This window comes from Labeo rohita, chromosome 7 (genome assembly GCF_022985175.1).
Source record: "Labeo rohita strain BAU-BD-2019 chromosome 7, IGBB_LRoh.1.0, whole genome shotgun sequence".
In the NCBI taxonomy this organism is placed as follows: domain Eukaryota; kingdom Metazoa; phylum Chordata; class Actinopteri; order Cypriniformes; family Cyprinidae; genus Labeo; species Labeo rohita.
In genome coordinates, this window is record NC_066875.1 from 10,102,407 (window position 1) to 10,124,702 (window position 22,296).

The following is a 22,296-nucleotide window of genomic DNA, read 5'->3' on the forward strand; positions in this document are numbered from 1 at the left end:
GTTTAAGAAACACTGATGTTCTCTATTCCTGAACTTTTTAGCATTCTCAAACGTTAACAAGAACCTTGTTCACTCTTCTCAAATTTAATCTACCTTGACATTATTGAAGGTGAAGAATACTCAAGGAATCTGCTAATATGTTTAACTCTAGACAAGTATAATACAAAGAATCATTCTCTTAACCACTATTTTTCAAACACATTTGCGACCCTTGACACCAAAATCAGTCATAAGGGTCAGTTTTTTGAAACTGGGATTTATACATCACCTGAAAGATGAATAAATAAGCTATCCATTGATGTATGGTTTGTTAGAATAATTGGGCCGAGACACAACTATTTGAAATTCTGCAATCTGAGGGTACAAAAAAAATTGAAATATTAAGAAAATCACCTTTAAAGTTGTCCAAATTACGTTTTGATATATTTATGGTAGGAAATTGACAAAATATCTTCATGAAACATGAGCTTTACTTAATATCTTAATGATCTTTGACATAAAAGAAAAATCAATAATTTTGACGCATACAGGGTAGTTTTGGCTATTGCTACAAAAATACCCGTGCTACTTAAGAGGTTTTGGTTTTGTGGTCCAGGGTCACATTTTATAAGCACAAACATATTTGTTTGGCCCATGTGAAATAAAGGTCAAGGGCAAAATTACCCAAGAATGTGGTAATGCAGAAATGTTCTTGAGAGTGAACACAACATTAACTTATTACATTTTCTGGTAACACTAAAATAAGGTCTCATTTTTTACCTTAAGTTAATGCAGTAATTAACATCAACGAATTATGAGCAATATATACAGTATTTACAGCATTTATTCACCTTTGTTAATGTTAGTTAATAAAAATACAGTTGTTCATTGTTTATGTTAGTCTAAGTCCATTAATGTTAACAACTTTTGTTTTTAAAAAAGTATTAGTTAATGTATCTAATGTAGTTTGCAAATGTCATCAAATGAAACTTTGTAAAGTGTTTTTTCTGTGTTTCTCAAGTCAGAATCTGCACAGAGAGTCAATACTAAAAGCAGGTAAATGTGTTTGCTCTCATTTTCAGGTTGAAATAGCTTCAATTCCACATGAGCAGTTTCAGTAATCGTAATTACTTGCATGACACCCTGCAGTGTTGGTTCAGTAATGTAACGGTCAGAGAGATTAGTGCAGATAATGGAAATGTTTTGAACGTAATGAACTATTAATGACATGCAGTAGACTATGCCATCTCACAAGTGTATTAGTGATGGAAGTAGGTCATATCTGCCGTCATTAGCCTGCAGCCAAACTCAAAATATAACCTTTCAGACCTTACTGCTCTCATCAATGAATTGAATTCTGCAAATTTACCTTAATTAAGAAAAAAATGTTAAAAATTATTTTCTTCAAGTTTACCTTATGGCCAGTTTTCAGCAATGTGCTGAACTTTACTTCTAAAAGTACATATTATTAATATTCCAAAATGTAATTAATCATAATTAGATAAATAAACAAAACATTACCTCAAACACTCATATTTACTTGAAATTGCGAAAAATTGATTAAAGCGTGGTGACATGGCCTCAATCACAGTTTTGGGGAAATGCACCCATTGCGTAAACCCTTTAATGGTGCTTGCCAGCATAAATGTTTTTGACCAATGTTTATTTTTGGAATTGGCAGAACATCTTCATACATTTTGCCAACAGAACAGAAAGACACATAGTCCTAGTCTTAATAGGATTACTTTGATTGGCACATTCAGACATTTTTTTTTCAATCCTGTACACATTTATTTTTGGAGGCTAAGCACTACTTGATTCCAGAAAGGAGAAGTTGTTAATCATTCATGACATTAATGTCTAGCCCAATTTAGTCAGTTAGTATTTTTTCATTTAAAAGTGCATTATAAATTGCCTTTCCCATACTTAGACATGCAAAATCATCTGGTCCTGCAGGAGGTACTCTCATGGGATTACATTTAAATATGCATAACTTTCTGATTCTGTTTTCATATTCTATTAGACTGAGCCATATCAAGCACAGTTTAATGTGCAGATGCAGCAGTCTGGACTTTTCTGTGGCACCTTTACAACTTCAAAATCTGTCCTAAAGGGTTTTAAAAAAAAATTATATATACACGTGCATCTCAAAAAATTAAATATCGTGAAAAAGTTCATTTTTTGTTTGTAACTTATTTCAAAAACTGAAACTTTCGTATATTCTAGATTTATTACATGTAAAGGAAAACATTTCAAAAGTTTCTTTTTGTTTTAATTTTGATGATTAGAGCTTACAGCTCATGAAAGTCAAAAATCCAGTATCTCAAAATATGAGAATATTTACATTTGAGTTTCAATAAAAGTCCATCCCTACAGTATAAATTCCAGGTATCTCTTTGAAACCACAATAATGGGGAAGACTGTTGACTTGGCAATGGTCCAGAAGACAATCACTGACACCCTCCACAAAAAGGGTAAGTCAAAGGAAGTCATTACTAAAAGGGGTGGCTGTTTACAGAGTGCTGTATCAAAGCATATTAAATACAAAGTTGACTGGAAGGAAAAAAATTTGGTAGGAAAAGGCGCACAAGCAACAGGGATGACTGCAAGTTTGAGAATACTGCAAAGCAAAGCCAATTTAAACACTTGGGAGAGCTTCACTAGGAGTGGACTGAAGATGGAGTCAGCACATCAAGAGTCACAATTCTCAGACGTCTTGAGGAAAAGGACTACCAAGCCACTTCTGAAACAGAAACAACGTCAGAAGCATCTTGCCTGGGCTAAGGAGAAAATGAACTGGACTGTTGCTCAAAGGTCCAATGTCCTTTTTTCAGATAAAGATCTGATTTAGATGAAGATGAAGATTTCAGATTTAGATCTCAGAGTCTGGAGAAAGACTGGAGAGGCACAGAATCCAAGCTGCTTGAAGTCCAGTGTGAAGTTTCTGAAGTCAGTAATGATTTGGGCTGCCGTGACTTCTGCTGGTGTTGGTCCACTGTGTTTTATCAAGTCCAAAGACAATGCAGCCATCTACCAGGAGATTTTAGAGCACTTCATGCTTCTATCTGCTGACAAGCTTTATGGAGATGCTGATTTTCAGCAGGACATTAGCACCCGCCCACAGTGCAAAAACCAAAAAAAATTCAAGTGGTTTGATGACCATGATATTACTGTGGTTCTATGGGATACAGACGATCTGAAGGCTCAGTAGTGCCTCAGCAGTGCCACGGATCACTTCCATGCCACACCTAACTGATGCTGTAATTTGTGCTAGGAGCAAATAATTTGCTGTAATTTGTGCTACCGATCAAGTCCAGAGTGCATAAATAAACATACTTTGAAGAACTTGAACTTTTCTGTTTTGCAAATCTGTTTTTTGATTGATCTTAGGAAATATTCTAATATTTTGAGATACTGACCTTCATGAGCTGTAAGCTCTAATCATCAAAATTAAAACAAAACAAAAACTTTTTCATAATATTTAATTTTTATATATATATTTTATATATTTTTTATATATATATATATATATATATATATATATATAGACATACACACACACACACACAATGCATACAATTTATCTAAAGCAATGAGATTCATTTAAGTTATTTAAGTGGCCAATTAAGACTAAGAGGGCAAGCTCCATGTTTTTCTTAGTAAAGGCAGTAAAAGTGTAAAACCTGTGTAACCTCATCTGGTGATTAAGCCACTGATACATGCACATCCATTCAAAACACTTGCATTCAAGGTTTCTTTAAATTTTGAGGTTTAAATGTAATACACAAACTGAATAAAACAAAAAAATAAATTGCAGCCTTTTGGACCCTGCTGTATCTGAATGTGTATTTATGCCTGTGTGTATATTATTTTTTTTTATAAATGCTGTGGAAGAAGAATGTAACTAGATGAGGTGAAGAGAGTGAATAAGACAGTGGCCTTGCTGCTGAAAAATAATAATGGGTAAAAGTGTGAAAGACTACAGCTAGTCAGGATCCATTGATTCACAGCAGCTTTTCTGAGGGTGATGAAAGTGGCCGTCTCATGGCAAATGACCACTGTGAGGAAAGGGAGAATAATGCACTGAGAGAGAGGAGGAGAGTGGAATGCATATGCAACTGTAACGCCTGAGCTTGCAGCTGCATTTGAGAGAGAGAGGGTTTTAGACAGACTAGGTCAACAAGGAGTGAGAGGCTGCAATATACAGTGGGAGAAAGAAAAACGTGAACAGCGAGACAAAGGAGGGGATGTAAGAAAAATGGGAGAGGACAGAGGTTTGACAGAGATCATTTCAAAAGCAACAGATGCAAGTGTGTTGCCTGTTTTCTGATGGGAGACTGTGTATTCAATCAGGAATCAAACTGGACTTTATTGTACATCTTGACTGGACCAAGACTGGTGGCTGACAGCGGGTATTACCTTGTTTTTTGCTGCTCAGACAGTTTTCAGGAATAAAGAATACAGGTAAGAGCATTGCATTAAAACAACTGCTATAGATGGAAGCAAAATAATATTTTTTGTAAAGCATGGTTATCTGTAAGTTCAAAGGGAATCTCTACTAAAAGGTCCATGTTTTCCATACTTTTTCATGTGAATTGAGAATGAACCATTAAAGACCCCCTCACACACCTGGGTTTGCACAAAGATAGCATAAAGGAAAGAAATGCCCTGCACACTGCATTTGCTTGCAAATCTTGATCATTTTTGATATTTATTTATTTAAACATTTTAGGTGCTGTGTCTAGCCACCACATCTTAAGTTTCTCACAATTTTATAATCACATTCACTACTTCATTTTAAACGTTTCTGTTGTGTAACACATTTTTTTTTAAATTTTAAATTCTATTACAGATATTTAATGTATACTACCAGTCAACATTTTTGAATTGAATTAAAAAATTTTTTTTTAAAGAATTATGTCCTGCTCCAAAATACAGCAGTAATATTGTGAAATATTTGTACTATTTTAAATGCATGCTTTCTATTTAAATATATTTTAAAATTTAATTTATTGCTGTGATCAATTTTCAGCATCATTGCTCCAGTTTTCAGTGTCACATGATCCTTCAGAAATAATTAGAATATGCTGATTTGCTGTTCAAGAAATATTTATTATTATTATTATCAATATTTAAAACAGTTGAGTAATTTTCAGGATTTTTTGATTAATAGAAAGATCCAAAAATCAGCATTTACCTGAAATAAAAAGATTTTGTAACATTATACACTATACCATTCAAAGGTTTGGAGTCAGTACATATATATCTATATATATATATATATATATTGATATATATTGGGGGGTTATAGAAATTAATACTTTTATTTAGCAAGGATGCTTTAAATTTTTGAAGAGTGATTATAAAGACATTTATAATGTTACACAAGATTTCTATTTCAATGCCGTTCTTCTGAACTTTCTATTCATCAAAAAAACCTAAAAAAAAAAAAAATGTAATCAGCTCTTTTCAACATTATAATAATACATGTTATTTTTTTTTTGAGCAGCAAATCAGAATATTAGAATGATTTCTGAAGGATCGTGTGACTGGAGTAATGATGCTAAAAATTCTGTTTTGAAATCACAGGAATAAATTATATTTTAAAATATATTCAAATAGAAATCAGTTATTTTAAATAATAAAAATATTTTTGGCTGTACTTCAGATCAAATAAATGCAGGCTTGGTGAGCAGAAGAGAATTTTTTTTAAAAACATTAAAAATCTTTTGATTGGTAGTGTAGTTTCTAAGTCAATATGAGGACATTAAACCTGCATGCATAATAACCACAAAATAAAATTACCACAATGTTCTGATATGTTCTGAAAAATCTGAAATGGAGTATAAAATATCCACTTTCTAAAATATTACATTTCATCTAACAATTTAGACAAAAGAGTAAATATATTTTATTTATTCACAGTTCACAGTTATAAGCTATTACAATATGCAAAGTGACATTTTTCTATTTTTACCAATAACTAATGAGAAAAAAAATGCAGCAATTACAGTGGATCAATCATAATTAGGGTCAAATGTATAATTAAACAGTTTAGTTTTAAATTTAGTTATTTAGTTAAGGTATAAAATACCTTCTCAAAAAGAAGCTCTTGAAAGCAGTGCTCACACATTTAGCAGTGAACTAAACTGACTGAGTGAGGCAGAGTCAAAGTGTGAAAAAAACATGAGCAAGATTTTAAAGCAAGTGTGAAAAAGCAGAGGCTGGAGGATTAAAGACTGGACAGAAAGATTAAGACAGACCCACAAACAGCCACACACACACACTCCATGAGAATTACAGGCCTCCAGGGCTTCAAGGTCCAGCACTGGTCATTCCATTATTCCAGTTGACTGTCTACTCTAGCCCTGGATACAGAAGCTGAACCTAGTCTGTCTGGAACTATAAAGACTTCCAGCTAAAGCAACTTGCTGCCACGACATAATAAAGAATCCTATTTGTTTACAGTTCACTTCCAACATCACTTAAAGGGGTCATCGGATGCCTGTTTTCCACAAGTTTATATGATTTTTTAGGGTCTTAATGAAAAGTCTATAATATACTTTGGTTAAAAATTCTCAATGGTAGTGTAAAACAACACCCTTTTTACATAGCCAAAATCAGTTCTGCAAAAATCATCCTGTTCTGGTCGAGGTTGCTTTAAATGTTAATGAGCTCTGCTCGCCCCGCCCCTCTCTTCTCTTTGTGACGAGTGACGAGGGCTGTTTACTTTAGCCGCATTTAGCCGCACATTATTAGAAAAGGCGAACATTGTTAGGAAACCCCTTGCTGTAAGTGAAGCTGGATCACGATTGATTCGCGCGAACATATGTAGATGGGATATATGCAGATCGGTAGGCGCATTCCATTCACAAATAAACATAATCCACTGCATCTTCAGCAGCTCAGATGTCGGGAGTAAATGACGACCACTACGTTCATTATTACATTCAGCAACACAACACCTCAATCACTCAATCTGATATATTCTTGTCTAATTTACATCCCTGCTCCAGCATAGAAACAATGGAGGTCAGACTGTTACAGCTGATTTAGGCGGGTCTCAGGTAAGATGTTCATGTCAATCAACTATCGTGGGAGCAGCCTCTGAGAATGGCTCGATTTGAAAAAGGGGATATTATTTTTACAGATTAATTAAAAACCATTTTAGCATTATAGGGTAGATGTGTACATACACTGCCACACACATTAATGTTCAAACAACATGTAAAAGTGAACTTTGCATCAGATGACCCCTTTTAATTATATACAATGTAATATGTGCATTGCTTTTGGTTGACAGAGTGGACCTGTGCCTAGCTATCTGCTTTGCTGTCTGTCTACCTAAATGCTTCTTAAATGACACTTCTTCTGGAATGATCTAAACAAGAAAGAACTTGAAGAACACACTGAAGATCCAGCTCACGATTGATTTCAATATGTTACTATGAACAGTTTGATATTAATGTTGTTAAGCTAACACCACACCATTCTAAAAGCACACAAATATTAGGTGAAATACTGCATTTTTAGTTAGAGTCATCTTTATCAGTGTTTTACACTGTATTTTAACAGTATTTTAACTTTTTCGGTATTGATTGAAATTGTACGTTTATCACTGTCACTGAGCTTGTTCCAATGCATTATGGGATTGTTCTCTGTAAAGGGTGCATGTGATACTGTTTTAAATTTTGGTTAAAGCAATGTCTCTTGGGATGTGCAGTTTAGTAGCACAATATGATTTGCAGTCCTTTTTAAAGTGCTAAATATGTTTCAGCTGCCAGCCTTTCTCAGGGTTGGAGAGCGATACAAAACTCTTATTAGTTTAAGTGGAGAAGAAAATACATGAATTAGGAACTGAATGAACAGAAACAGAAGAAGGAATGAATTGCACCTGCAGAAAGTGCAGTTTATTTGTATCCACTCTCTGTGCTGATTCACTAAATTGATTATGCAGATTAGGCAACGAAACAAACATGCCTACAAAATCTGTGCTGAACGCAATTTACCCATAATCTTAAGTCAAATTCAAGACAGCCTATTCTAAAACCTATTAAGCTGTCTACACAGGCAGCAGTTTAAGGCACCACAGGCATGGCCTCACCAATAAAGTCTGTTGCATAAGGTGAATAGCTGTCATAAGATATTTCATAAGGCACATTAGAATACAGTATACATGTACATGTACCACGTTTTGGGGTGAAGTCAATCCCTCACTGGAAAAAAATTGAGAAAAGTAGTGTCTTACTAGCTACTATTGTTGTGCGCTATATGTATTTTATGACAGAAACTATTTGCAAGTATACTATAAGTGCAAACAGTAAAAAACACTGTGTTTTAGCTTTGTGTACATAAGAGATGCAAGCACAAGCAAATAAGTTGTTGGCTGCAGTTCACTTTACAGCCACCGGTGTCACTAATTACAAGGGGGTACTGAATTCTCCCTTTCAAAAACCAGTTGACATTATTTCTTTTTCTTTTAAAGTTCAAAAACTGTACATTTAAGAGTATATTGCAGTAATGTTACATTATATTACAGTATTACATAGCCTACATAATATTACAATATTACATACTCATTTAGATCTATTACACTTTTACATGTATAAAGTAAGATAACTTACCATTATTAACAGTCTCTTACAGTTAAAATTGCTTTTTCATGTCTTTTTTTTTTTCTCAACAGAGGCAGCTTATTAGGTTTTGAAACAAACATACATGTACACACTGTGAGAGCATCAGCTGAATTTTACGCTTTGGTTTTGTAGAGTTTCAGCACTTTTCAAGTTTCACCAAATGCAATCTGTGAAATGAGCCACAACTGAAGCTAAGTTTTAAGTTTGATTCTGATCTCATAGATCTAATTCATAATGAATAAGACACTACAAGCAATGTCCTGGCTGGATTTGTTCGAAGAAACCCTGGCCTACTTCCTACTAAATGCATGTGTAGTAAAAGATGTAAAACTTTTTGACAGATAGTGAGAGAACGAGAGAGCGAGACACTGTATGAGTTTGGCTGTGTGTGTTAGTGTCCAGCTGAGACGCTGTCATAGCTGCCAAAAAGCCCCAGCAGAGCTTTCTATTTTAATGCCCACATAATATTTATCATGGTAAATTTCAGTTAGTATGCTGAGAGCTGGAGTCCAACCCTCAGTAGGGTTCTGCTTGTTTAAAAGCAGTGAAAGCAGTCAAGGCTAATGTCTGGCTTCTATTTGAAGATACACTTCAAGAATTATAAAACTGAACAGATGGCATGACTGCCATCACAACCACAAACACCCTTCTAAATGTAATATATTCGTAGGTTTTTATTTTGGTTCATGTTTTTCTGCAGCTCCATTAATCTTCCAGAAACAATGTATTCAAAGCCACATTACCTAAAAATAGAAGAAAATATGAATGCCCTTGCCTGTGCACATCTTTTTACATATATCTGTCATTATATTGTACTTTCATTCCCTCTTAAAGGGAACCCCCGGTATTATGACTTGTATGGCTTAATATAACACAAATTATGCTTCTAACTGAAATATGTAGTAGAAAACCCATTAAAGATTTACGTCATTTTAAAAAATCCACATTGTTTTATACACATATTTTAGACTATGGGGACAATTATTTCGATGAGCTACTGGCGCTCCCTGTTTCTATATTTACCACAGCACAACTCAGAAAAAAAATACTGATACGATGCCACATTTAGCAGCTTTTGGTTGTAATTTTCAGTTGAAGGGCAACAAGAAAAGAAATGTCTTCACTGCTTTCCTAGCAATAAGATAAGGAGAAAAGAATAGGAAGATGCCTCTGGACGAATAAAAGTTCCTGAAGACCCATGTCTTTGTTCTCTGCACTTTAGCCTTGATGCCTTTGAGGCTTTTAGTAAACCACAGCTACTGAAAGAGCTTACAAACAGCAGAGACAAGTCACGCTAGATGCCATCCTGGCAAGATACAAACATGCCAATGCTTGTCATGACGCTGCAGCCACTGAGAGTTTCTCAGTGTGGATTTCACTCGATATCTGAGGGCGTTTAGACTCCTTGTGGGGGAAAATCAATGGTAAGGCATTTGGTTTAAGCCTACGCTTATATCCATTGTCACCTGTAAGCTCTTTCAGTATCTGTGGTCTTATGTACCATGTATCTGAATAGTAGTATTTTTTGCACTACCTCAAAAGTGTTCAAATGTATAAAAAGTATACATTAGGCTACTGTATAAAAGTGTAAACACAATTACAAGCCATGTATACATAGAATACTTAATTATATTAATTAGATTAAGTGGAAGTGTTGGCCAAACGCATGTACATTTTTCTGTATGCAGTGCCCTCTATTGGCACCCTTGGTAAAGATGAGCAAAGCCGCCCATGTAAATAAATTCTAACCTTTCACTGAAATACACAATTGCAAGTGGGGGGAAACTCACAATATAAAATAAAGGTTTTTCTCCAGTGCATGTTGGCCACAATTATTGGCACCCCTAGAAATTCTTATGAGTAAAATATGTCTGAAGTATATTCCCATTCATATTTACATTTTTCCCCTTAATTCCCTTAATCATCAGTTACAATGAGTAAAACCAGAGAATATAGTTCTGATGTGCAGAACAAGATTGTTGAGCTTCACAAAATAGAAAGTGGCTGTAAGAAAATAGCTAGAGCACTGAAAAGCCCCATTTCCACCATCAGGGCAATAACTATGAAGTTTCAATTGACTAAAGATGTTACAAATCTGCCTGGAAGAGGATGTGTGTCTATATCGTCCTAATGCAAGGAGGAGAGTTTGAGTGGTCAAAGACTCTCCAAGGATCACAGCTGGAGAATTGCAGAAAGTAACACAGTCTTGGGGTCAGAAAAAAATCAAACCCCTGCATCACCACATGTTGTTCAGGAGGGTTTCAAGAAAAATCCTCTCTGCTCATCCAAAAACAAACTCCAGCATATTCGGTTGTTAGACTTAAACTTCAAACAGGACTGGCTTCTATGGCCACCTGAAACTTAAAGTGCCCCTATTATGGATTATGAAAGGTTCATATTTTGGTTTTGGGAGTCCCCAACAACAGGCTGACATGCATGCAAAGTCAAAAAACACTTTCATTGTCTTATAATATGCACTTATTTTTACCTTATTTGCTCAACGACTTATTTGCTAACGATTCATTTCCTCCTTTGTGTGGAGCTAATCTGCAGTGATTGGTCCGATGACCCAGTCTGTTGTGATTGGTCTACTGCATGTATTAATCTGCATGACGTATTGTATTAGCCCTACAGTTACAGCATGAAATATTATTTAACCCTATTACTATTAGCATTTTTACATAACATTTATTTTATCTCACAATTCTGACTTTTTTCTCGCAAATGCAAGAATGACTTTATCGATTTATCTCAAAAATAGTTTGTTTGTCAACCCAGAGGTGTGGGAGCCGAGGGGAAAAGAAAGAATGACAAGTTGTCTTTCCTTGTTAGAATTGTGAGATATAATCTCAGAATTGCAAGAATAAAGTCAGAATTTTGAAATATAAAATCAAATTTACCTTTTTTATTCTTTTATTCCATGGCTCCATAGACTGCCACTTGAAAACCATCATTTTCTGTCACCAGATAGGCTCCACCCACAAAAAATGTCATCCCTGTTTCGGATCTGTAAGACTATCCCACTATCTAATGTCAATTTCGTTGAATAACAGTGCTTATTGCTGGGTGACAAGCTCTTGTAATATGTGGCGAACATTTTGAAAATAACATCTAATCAATATACTCTATAATATTTTTAGATTGAACTATTTTGTACCGTATCGATGTAATTCTCTAGCCATAAAGGCTATCTCTCCGGGGTTTTCTGCAACCATGATGTGCGAGCATCCCGAATGTTTACAAACCTATAATTGGTCTATAAAGCATATGTGGAGTTTCTGCGCAACGGCGCCCTCCAGCTTCCAGTGAATTAAACAGTCGTTACATTGTACGTGTGTACTCAGTTATGCTCTATTTTGAGTAAAAATAGTAAAGATAATACTTTTCTCTAAAGAAACAGAATTCCCTGAATTATCGTCACTGATATCATTATCACAATAATACCAGAAATTATCTTGATCATTTTTTAAGCCCATATCGCCCATCCCTACTCCATTCTTTATCATAACTCCAGGTAATAACAACGACAAACATCCACTATTAATTGACACATTTCTAGACAATTGTGAGCAAACAGATATTGCTGTTAGCGGTTAGCCAGAGACCTACAAACTATGCGGAGCTAACACACACAATTAAATACGTATTTTGCATGCTAAAGAGTACATGAGAGCAACACATTTTAAAAGGATTACTCTACTTTCAGAATAAAAATGTCCTGATAATTTACTCACCCCCATGTCATCCAAGATATTCATGTTTTTCTGGGCGGGCAGTATGCTAATCTTTCATGCTGACGTCAACACGAAAAATGACTCATTTACATGACTCTAAATTGACTCTTTCTTTTGAAAGACAATAACTTTAACACGGAGCACTTTCAGATTTAAAACTTTGCAGGATGTATTCATTCACTTGAGCTGTGTTACACACTGCATAAAAGGTAATTTTCAAAAATCCATAATAGAGGCACTTTAACTGTCACCGCCCCAAAAGGACCACATGCCCATGGTTAAATATACTGCTGGATCATTAATGTTGTGGGCCTATTTTTCTGCTGGAGGTCCTGGACATCTTGTTCAGATACATGGCATCATGGATTCTATGAAACACCAACAGATCAAAAATCTAAACACGACTGCATCTGTTTGAAATTATATAATGGGCCATGGCTGGATCTTCCATCAGGACAATGATCCAAAACAGACATCAAAATCAACACAAAAATGTGTCACTTAGCACAAAATGAAGCTTCTGCCATTGCCGGCCCAGTTCCCTGTCCTCAAGCCTATAGAAAATCAGTGGGGTGAACTGAAGAGAAGAAGCACCAACTTAGAGCTGGGAATCTGAAGGATCTGGAGAGATTCTGTATGAAGGAATGGTCTCTGATCTCTTGTCAGGTGTTCTCCAAACCCATCAGGCATTATAGGACAACTCAAAACAAAAAATCTTAGGGAAAGGATGTTGCAATAATTGGGTGCCAATAATTGTGGCTAACATGAACTAGAGAAAAACATTTATTGCATAATGAGATTGAACCCCCACTTTCCATTGTTTTATTTCAGTGATAGGTTAGAATGATGGGTGAATTTTTTGAATAAAAGATTAAAAAGATAAACAATGCAGCCACCTTTGCTCATATTTACCAAGGGTGCCAAAATTAGTCGAGGGCACTACACAGTATAAGACAGTAGATTACAGTAGGTTAAATTAAGATACTACCATTCCTAATATAAAAGAAGACATTAACTTTGTTGTTAAATATGTCTGCCAATCCACTTTTTGAACATTCTCTCTCTGTATACCTGTCTTTACCAAGTGTAATACAAGTTTTGATTACAGTGTATTTATGCTGCCTTGATTATGTTAAATTGTGCAAACTGTTTTCTCTGCTCTTTTACAGGGCTGTTATCCACATCATACAAAAGAACCACCTAAAATACTGACTGGACTTATTTATATCACTGCCTGTTAGAGGCATGAAGACTGTGCCAAGGCTGCACTATTTGCCATTTTTGGTGTACCCAGGTAACCAGGACCTCCTCTTGGGATAATGGAGACTGCTAATCAGACAGCGAGTGAATCTCAAGGCGCTGGACAAACTTTGGCACCTCTCTGCACAGTCCGTTGTTGTGGACTACTAAACCGAACAGTGGCAGTCATGTTCATGGTCAGCCTGGATTTTGCCATTGTGGTGGGAAACGTGGTGACGCTTACTGTTTTCATGCAGACCCGGCATTCTCGAACACCACAGGGCTACCTCAAAGGTAACCACAATAGTTTACATATAGAATATGTTCAGGATCGCATGCGGTATCGACAGTTCACAGTATGCAAATGTATCCCACACTGCGTTGTACTCACTGCTCAGTGATCCTTTTTTCAAGAATGTCAAAGGTCACCTTTATTTATATTGCACTTTATACAATGCAAATTGTGTCAAAGCTGCTTTACAGTGTTAGGAAAGGAGAATAGTGTCAATAATGCAAGACGACAATAGTAAACAGTCAATTTTTCAGTTAAAGTCATTGATCATCATTAGAAATATTAACCTTTTCTTAAAATTTAATGACATTTTTGGCTACTAAAAGACATTTTAACCCAAAATTGGATAAAAAGGCAAATTAAGTGATACTTATCTGAGATTATAAGTAAAAAATAATACAAATAACCATGCAACGTAATGAGGTCACAAAAACGTTACTGTTACATACTACTGTTACAAAAGTACTACTGTTCAAAACATTTATCATTACTTATTGTACTGCACACTGCTTTACATATTTCCGACACAAAACATAAAAAACATACACAAAGGAGCAAGCAGTAGCCTACACTAGTATTTTTTATCTGGTAATATTACAATACAGCTAATATATTTTTTTTTAAATATGGAAAATGTGTGGAGAAAATTAACTTAAATCTAACAACAAATTAAGGCTTCTTCTGTCGGCAATTTTTAAATTTGTGCACAGAGGATGAGAATTACGGTGGACAGAGACGGCGATCGCGTCTATTCCTCTCAACAGTTTTGCATCGAAAGACTGGGGATATTAATACTTTTATATTGACAAATGGATTTAGGGGCAAGGGTTGGGTTGTGTGCTGAGAAATGTAAAAAAATAGTTTTGACTGTTTACATTGAAAAAAAACACATCCCAACATATATGCAATAATGGCAAAATTATTACCCAATATGTAATTTAATCATGACGCTAAAATTCACAATGCCTTTCGCATTAGCATATTGATGCCAAAGGTTTTTTATTTAAAGCAATGGAGGACCCTGTGCATCGTAAAATAACGCTAAAGGGGTACCCTGTGTGTCAATGAAGGACCTTCCGCGTCGTAAAATAACACTAAAGGGGTACCCTGTGCGTCAAAAAGTGACGCCAAGAGGGTCCTGACCAAGCGTCAATGTGTGACGAGTTAGGAGTGAGAATGTTTTGCATTTCCACACCGGACACTTCTGACCTCAGCTTGTTGCTTACCTTTGCTGTTGCATAAAAGTGAAAACAATGAAAATAACCAAGCCATGACCTCTAAACCTTTTTTCTTGCACAAAAGACAAATAACATTCGGTACCATGAAACATAAAATAAATTTGAGTGACTTTTATTTTTAGATACCAACTTCTAGCACAAACACATCAGTATCTTTGCCTCGCACATGCAAACTTTTCAAAATTTATCTTGTGCCACACTGTTACGTCAGGGAATGTAGATCTGTAGTGCAAAGAAAACATTTGGTGAATTCTGAGCAATTTGCTATACCTCATATTTGTCTTGCAGTGTCCCTGGCCATCGCCGACATGATGGTTGGAGTTTTGGTTGTACCATTTTCTGTGTACACTGAAATCTCTCTCATGGTAACCAGCACTCCACCGCTGTGGTACCAGGGCATCTCAACAGCTTCACCGGAGGGTGGATCAGGACCTTGGCAACCCTGCATGCTGATTGGTCCAGTTTTTGCTGGATGCACTTTTGTCTCAATTAGTACTATCTTTCTGATGACGGTGGAGCGCAGTGTTGCAATCCTGCGTCCACTGCATAAAGACACTCTTGTGACGCAGCATCGTACCATGTTCCTAATTCTCTTGTCCTGGACTGGCAGCTTCTTTCTGGCAATGGCTCCGCTCATGCTAAGCAACAGCTTCACGTTGGAGTACAATGAATGCAGCCGCATGTGCAACTATGCACCCATACTAATCAAACAGCAGCTGCCTCCAGATGCAAACATCCTTCTGCTGTTTCCAGCTTTTGACTTCAGTTTGCTGGGTGGGACGTTAGCTGTCAACATCCTGTCCTTCACCAGCATCCGCCGATATTCTCGCAAACGGAAGCTGCTTTCTGAGGGAAGTCTCGGCATGGACTCAGGAGCTGGTGGGTGTCCTCACAGGCCCTCTTTTTCCGATATCAAAGCAGCTAAAACCATTGGAATCCTCACCTTTGCCTTCACAGCCTCGTTCTCTCCTATCGCAGTATTTGTGCTGGGGAACGTAGTGGGATACACCTGGTGCAACTTCTCCTTTTTTGCATTTTGGATTCTGACGAGCAATAGCTGCTGCAATGTGATTATTTACAGTGTGCGGGACCACCGTTTTAGGAAAGGGCTGACGCTGCTTTTTCAACGGGACAGACCACAACCTCACTCAGAGAAAAGCTGAGATTTTTTGGACAGGACCTGGGAAAAGGCTGGCACTGACTTCACTTTCTTCATCTCCTGTCACTTTCAGTTTATTAACAGTTTATTACATTAACAGTTTCCTTTTCAGGATCTTCTCACAAACGGTTCAGGGACAACGATAAGCATCGTTCCAGGGATTGTGGCAGTTGTCATTATGTTTTACAGAGAATTATAGTCTTTATTAGCATATCCCTACAGTTATTTTTTTATTCACTGAAGATGATCATAATTATAAGAGATATCACCACATCTAAATGTGCGCAATTGTATGTATGAAATACAGAGAAATGCCTTATTGATTATTGTTTTGCATATTCAGCATAAATCTGTAAAATATGTATGCGAGACAATTTTGAATGTGATTTCTAAAAACAATTAACAGTTTGAAAGAATTCTATTTGTACCTACAGTAATCTGGCTCAAATAATGGTGTAATTGAGTAAGTCCACACAAAGTTCACATATGCAATCATGTTAAAATCACACATGAAAAATGTGGAAAACATATGAAACGTGGTTTTGAAACTTCATTCTGTAAATGTGTGAAACCCATGTGTATGAACCCATCACGTATGAACACGTAAACAAATGCGGATGTGTGGACAAATGGGTTTTACACATTTACCATAAAAATTTCATGTGTGTTTCACATATTTTGCATGTGATTTTAACATGTGATGTGATTTTTCTGAAAGGGATTGACTTGAACGCTACAGCTGAGATACCCTTTGTTTAAAAAATAAAAATAATATTATAGATTCTTCTTTGCATTCCTAGATTTTAATTTCTATTTAACATAATAATAATAATAATAATAAAGTGAAAAAATACAGTATTTAAGTAGATAACCTTTGTAACAACTAGCTTACACCCTTAACACTGTGAAGTACATAATCAGTGCTATATTATTGATAGAATGAGACTTAAGAATTTTTAATAAACAATTTAAAGCAAATGTATCCCCTTGTGTTCACTGAGTGTGAGTAATAGTAGGTGACAGGGCTAAAAGTCTGTCAGCCTTCTGTTTAAATATTCACAGCTTCAGCAGCAGAACCACATAAAGCTACTCAGAGCACACACACTGACTGCCGCAGGCTATAACTTGTCTTCGTTCAAAAGCTAGATAAAAAAATATTTAAATACATAATACTATGAGCTAATTCTACAATAGAGAAACACCACTGACAACGTATATTCTTCTACAGATATTTGCACGTAATAACTGCATGTAATATTTTTTAAAGTGCCCCTATTATGGATTATGAAAGGTTCATATGTTGGTTTTGGGAGTTCCCAACAACAGGTTGACATGCATGCAAGGTCAAAAAACACGTTCATTGTCTTATAATGTGCAATTATTTTTTACCTTTTTTGCTCAACGACTCCCAAACGATTTGCTTAAGGAATCATTTGTCCAAGTAATAACAACAACAAACATTCACTATTCATCAACACATTTTTAGACAATTGTGAGCGAACAGATGTTGCTGTTAGCCAGTTAGCCAGAGACCTACAAGCTGTGCGGAGCGAACACAACAAAATATGGATTTTGTATGCAAGAGTACATGAGAGCAACAACTTTTGAAGGATTACTCCAATTTCAAAATATACATTTCCTGATAATTTACTCACCCCCATTTCATCCAAGACGTTCATGTCTCTCTTTCTTCAGTTGCAAAGAATTTAAGGTTTTTGAGGAAAACATTGAGGAAAACACAGCTCAACAAGTGGGCGGGCAATATGCCAATGTTTCAAGTTGACATCAACTTGAAAGAGACAAAGATTCATTTAAAAAACGACTCGTTTTCATGATTCGGAATCGACTCTTTCTTTTGAAAGACAATAACTTTATACACAGAGCACTTTCAGATTTACAACTTTGCAGGATGTTTTCATTCACTTAGAGCTGTGTTACACTGCATGAAAGGCAATTTTCAAAACTCCATAATAGGGGCACTTTAAAAATACAGTATTTTCTTAAACTCTTAAACAAAATCAAATAAAATCGACTTACTACTCAAGTCGTTTTTAGCTTGTAGTCTCTTAATCAATCCAATGTGATCTGTGTGACACTCATGGTGTGCAATATCTGTGAAGGCTTGCACAACCATGTCAATTTTTACATCACAGTTTTTAAAGGGCATGTCCAAATACCAACACTTCCAGTCTTTGCACCTGACTACTTGTTTACTTACATGACGTATTTCCTGTATTTGGCCCAAGTGTTCAAGCCTTACAGAGCTTCATTTTGTTTGTCAATACTTTACATTTTGAAATAAACTTCTGAATGTCTGTTTAGCAGTCTCAGTAACAGATGACACAATTTATTAACAATTTAATTTGTGGTGCCTCTAATTAAGTGATAAAAAACAGTTGCAAATGTACAAAACAAACATTATTTTACTACCAAATGATATGCAATATCTACTTATTATTAATATTTAATTTACACTAGAAAGGTTTCTGTGAGATCTTGTGAGATCTCGACAAAAAATGTAATGATTTATTTGTATAATGATGCATGACACTTAGAAATACTGTAGTGTGGATTTAGTGTGCTTTGGTGTTTTTACTTTTTATAACTTTTTATAACTTACTTAAAAATACCACAATTAAATTGTGTCATCAGTTATAAATACGGACAGAAAACACATTTAGAAAGTTGATTTTAAAGTGCAAAGTATGAAATTATTCATAATAAATAAATAAATACATTTTTTTCTTTTGCAAACTGTACTAACCATGTGCTATATGCAAAAACAAACAAACTCACACACATTTAATGAATTTTATTTATTTATTTATTTTTTGTATAAGGGTGAGTCAATTATACCCACTGCTTTAAAATCATCTTTGTGTTTTTTATTAATTTACTTGTTTTACAACTTTTTGAGAATTTGATTCGCTTACACGGGTTAAACAGACAGCCTCACCCAAAAATAACATTATAGGTGGTCAATGAATCCTCTGGAGAACGCTATTACAGACTGTATTTTATTTATTTATTTATTTATTATGCTTTGTCATTTAAAATTCTCATAGTGTTATATGTACTTTATTTATTATAATATTTTTGAGGATTTGATTAGCTTGATTGATTAATTTCTAATTTGGTAGGAATTCACTTGTGCAAATTGCTACGCTATGTCACATCTACAATTCTCTTAGTGTTATATTTACCTTTAATTTATTTATTTAGTTATTTTTTTTGGAATTGGTTCACTTGGTTGATTAATTTCTAATTTGTCAGCCATTTGGTTGTGGGGAACTTCTTCATTTAAAACATTCTTAATGTTATTATTTATTTAAAATATTTTGGTGTATTTCATTTTCGTTGAATGATTAGCTGTGATGACCTCAAGCTGTGTGCACACCACACGTGAAGCAAATATTCTCATCGTGTTATTGCTCTAGCATTACTCACGGGATGTTTTTCGTGTCACTCATATGAATAAAATCATCACGTAATGCTTTCCTCCATTTCCTGATACATGTGTCAAACTGGATGTGTCAGTAAGTTTGCATTTACTTTGTATGTAATCTACTTACGCAAATAATTAAATTCGCTTTTGGTGTGCACACACCATTACAGGGCACACACTAGTCCTAACTCCAAGGGTTGTTACACCCTACTAATAGTTTTGAAAGAAATGTGCTGGGATTTTTTTCAATTGTCATTTAAAACTGTCTTAGTTATAGTTTATAACTAACTAATAATTGATGAATTAAGTAATTAATTAAAGGGTTTCATTTGCTTGATTGAGTAATTTCTTATTGTTAGCAATATTCTTGAGAACTCCAAGTGATTCCCCTGGGGTGAACTGGTAGCGTTGCCCACAGTTTTCAGAAGGTCATTGTTTCTATGCACAAACCAAGCTGTATATCATTGCTCATCATCCTGTAAAGGGTTGTTACACCAAGTCAAGTCCTTACCTGGGGTGGACATAAAGCCTTACCCAAATACAGAAGAACAGGCATTCAAGGATTCACTTCAACAGACTATAACAGCCTTCAATGTGGGCTCATACCTGATTGTTTCTCCAAGAGGACTACACCAGAGTAAGGAACCAATCCATTCTAAAGGGCAATTCGCCAATGATTATGCTTTAAAAATAAACATATTTGGACATTTTTTTCTGTCTAAGTTATAGTTCATAAGTAATTAAATAATCAATTCATTAATTTTTTGAAGGATTTGATTTGCTTGGTTGAGTAATTTCTTACTGCTAGCAATTTTCTCTAGAGAATTTTCGCTTTGTCAGTTAAAACTTTTTTAATGTTATTTATTTACTTGTTTATGCATTCATTCATGTATATATTTATCACTTTTTCCCCAAAGATTTTACTTATTTGGTTGTTTAAAATCTGACTTGTTAGTGATTTGCTTAGTATTTGTTTTAAACAATTATTGTTGGCAATCTAGGGTGTGCCTTGTGTCCCACCCACCACGACCTTACAGGACACACACTAGTCCTAACTCCAAGTGATTCCCCTGGAGTGAACTGGTAGCATTGCCCACATTTTTCAGAAGGCCATTGTTTCTATGCACGAAAAAAAAAAAAAAAAAAAAAAAAAGCTGTAGGATCATTGCTCATCATCCTGCCAAGGGTTGTTACACCCTTTTAAATAATCTTTAATAAATCCATAAGTAAAGCCACACACTAACAAAGGAATAAGCACAACCATACACTGACAATACCAGACAAAATTCAAGTGAAACACAAGGACTAACATGGATACATGGAACAATTCATGGAACGAACAAAGGGAACTACTATGACACAGCTGAATAAAATGACTGATCAAATCAACAATCTAACAAATAATAAAACTGATGTGCAGGGGGAAGGCAAAGACAGAAAACCAACTCAAACTGAACATAACTGAGACAAAACCAAGCTGTAGGATCATTGCTCATCATCCAGAAAAGATTTACCACAACTTACATCCAACTCCATATCCCTACCAGAGGTAAACAGCCTCTCCCAAATACAGCAGTACAGGCAATCAAGCGTTCACTGGAGCAGACTGTACCAGTCTTCGCTGTGGGCTCATACCTGGTCGTCCTGCCCAGAGTACTTCACCGGAGTTAGGAACCAGTTCAACCTAAAGGGCACTTTACTTGGGAATTGGTTAAAAAATGTGTTTTTGGTATGTCTTGGCAATCTAGTGTGTGCTCTGTGTCCCACCCACCACGACCTTACAGGGCACACACTAGTCCTAACTCCAAGTGATTCCCCTGGGGTGAACTGGCAGCGTTGCCCACATTTTTCAGAAGGCTGTAGATTCCTGTGCATAAATCAAACTGTAAGATCATTGCTCATCATCCCAAAAAGATTTACCATAACCTACATTCAACTCTAACTCCCTATGAGGTAACAGCCTCAACCAAATACAGCAGTACAGGCGATCAAGCATTCACTGGAGCAGACTATAACAGCCTCTGCTGTGTGTTCATAGCTGGTTGTCCCGCCCAGAGTACTACACCGGAGTTAGGAACCAATTCAACGTAAAGGGCAATTCTCCAAAATTGTCTGTATTTATTATTATTCATTTATTTATTTATTTATTTTGAGGATTTTACTCAGTTGGTTAATTATAATCACATTTGTTAGTGATTTGCTTGGGATTTGGTTTAGAAAAAAGTCATTTTGGCACATCTTGGCAATCTAGGGTGTGCCCTGTGTCCCACCCACCACGACCTTACAGGGAACACACTAGTCCTAACTCCAAGTGTTTCCCCTGGGGTGAACTGGTAGCATTACCCACTTTTTTTAGAAGACCATTGTTTCTATGCATAAACCAAGCTGTAGGATCATTACTCATCATCCTGAAAAGATTTACCACAACCTACATCCAACTCCAAGTCCCTAAATGGGGTGAACAGCCTTACCCAAATACAGCAGTACAGGCAATCAAGCATTCACTGGAGCAGACTATACCAGCCTTCACTGTGGGCTAGCTGATTGTCCCGTCCAAAGTACTACACTGGAGTT

General features: G+C 35.7%; 1 protein-coding gene across 2 annotated transcripts; it reads left to right on the plus strand.

Moving 5' to 3' along the window:
* The first annotated feature begins 4,050 nt into the window (after positions 1–4,050).
* On the plus strand, positions 4,051–17,244 carry LOC127168536 (trace amine-associated receptor 13c). 2 transcript variants are annotated; one of them, XM_051115480.1, is made up of 4 exons: positions 4,051–4,253; positions 4,333–4,443; positions 13,519–13,882; positions 15,407–17,244. In XM_051115480.1, exons 3-4 carry the CDS (start codon positions 13,669–13,671, stop codon positions 16,279–16,281), a joined length of 1,089 nt encoding a protein of 362 aa, XP_050971437.1. In that variant the 5' UTR covers positions 4,051–4,253; positions 4,333–4,443; positions 13,519–13,668; the 3' UTR covers positions 16,282–17,244. The 2 variants fall into 2 exon arrangements, with proteins under 2 accessions (XP_050971437.1, XP_050971436.1); XM_051115479.1 differs by having other exon boundaries at positions 4,051–4,443.
* The last annotated feature ends 5,052 nt before the right edge of the window (positions 17,245–22,296 follow it).

Bases quoted from the DNA above. Each gene is read 5' to 3' on its own strand.
- LOC127168536 (XM_051115479.1), top strand. From the start codon at position 13,669: ATGGAGACTGCTAATCAGACAGCGAGTGAATCTCAAGGCGCTGGACAA. The intron at 13,883-15,406 runs GTAACCACAATA...TTTGTCTTGCAG, and splicing joins ACCACAGGGCTACCTCAAAG to TGTCCCTGGCCATCGCCGAC.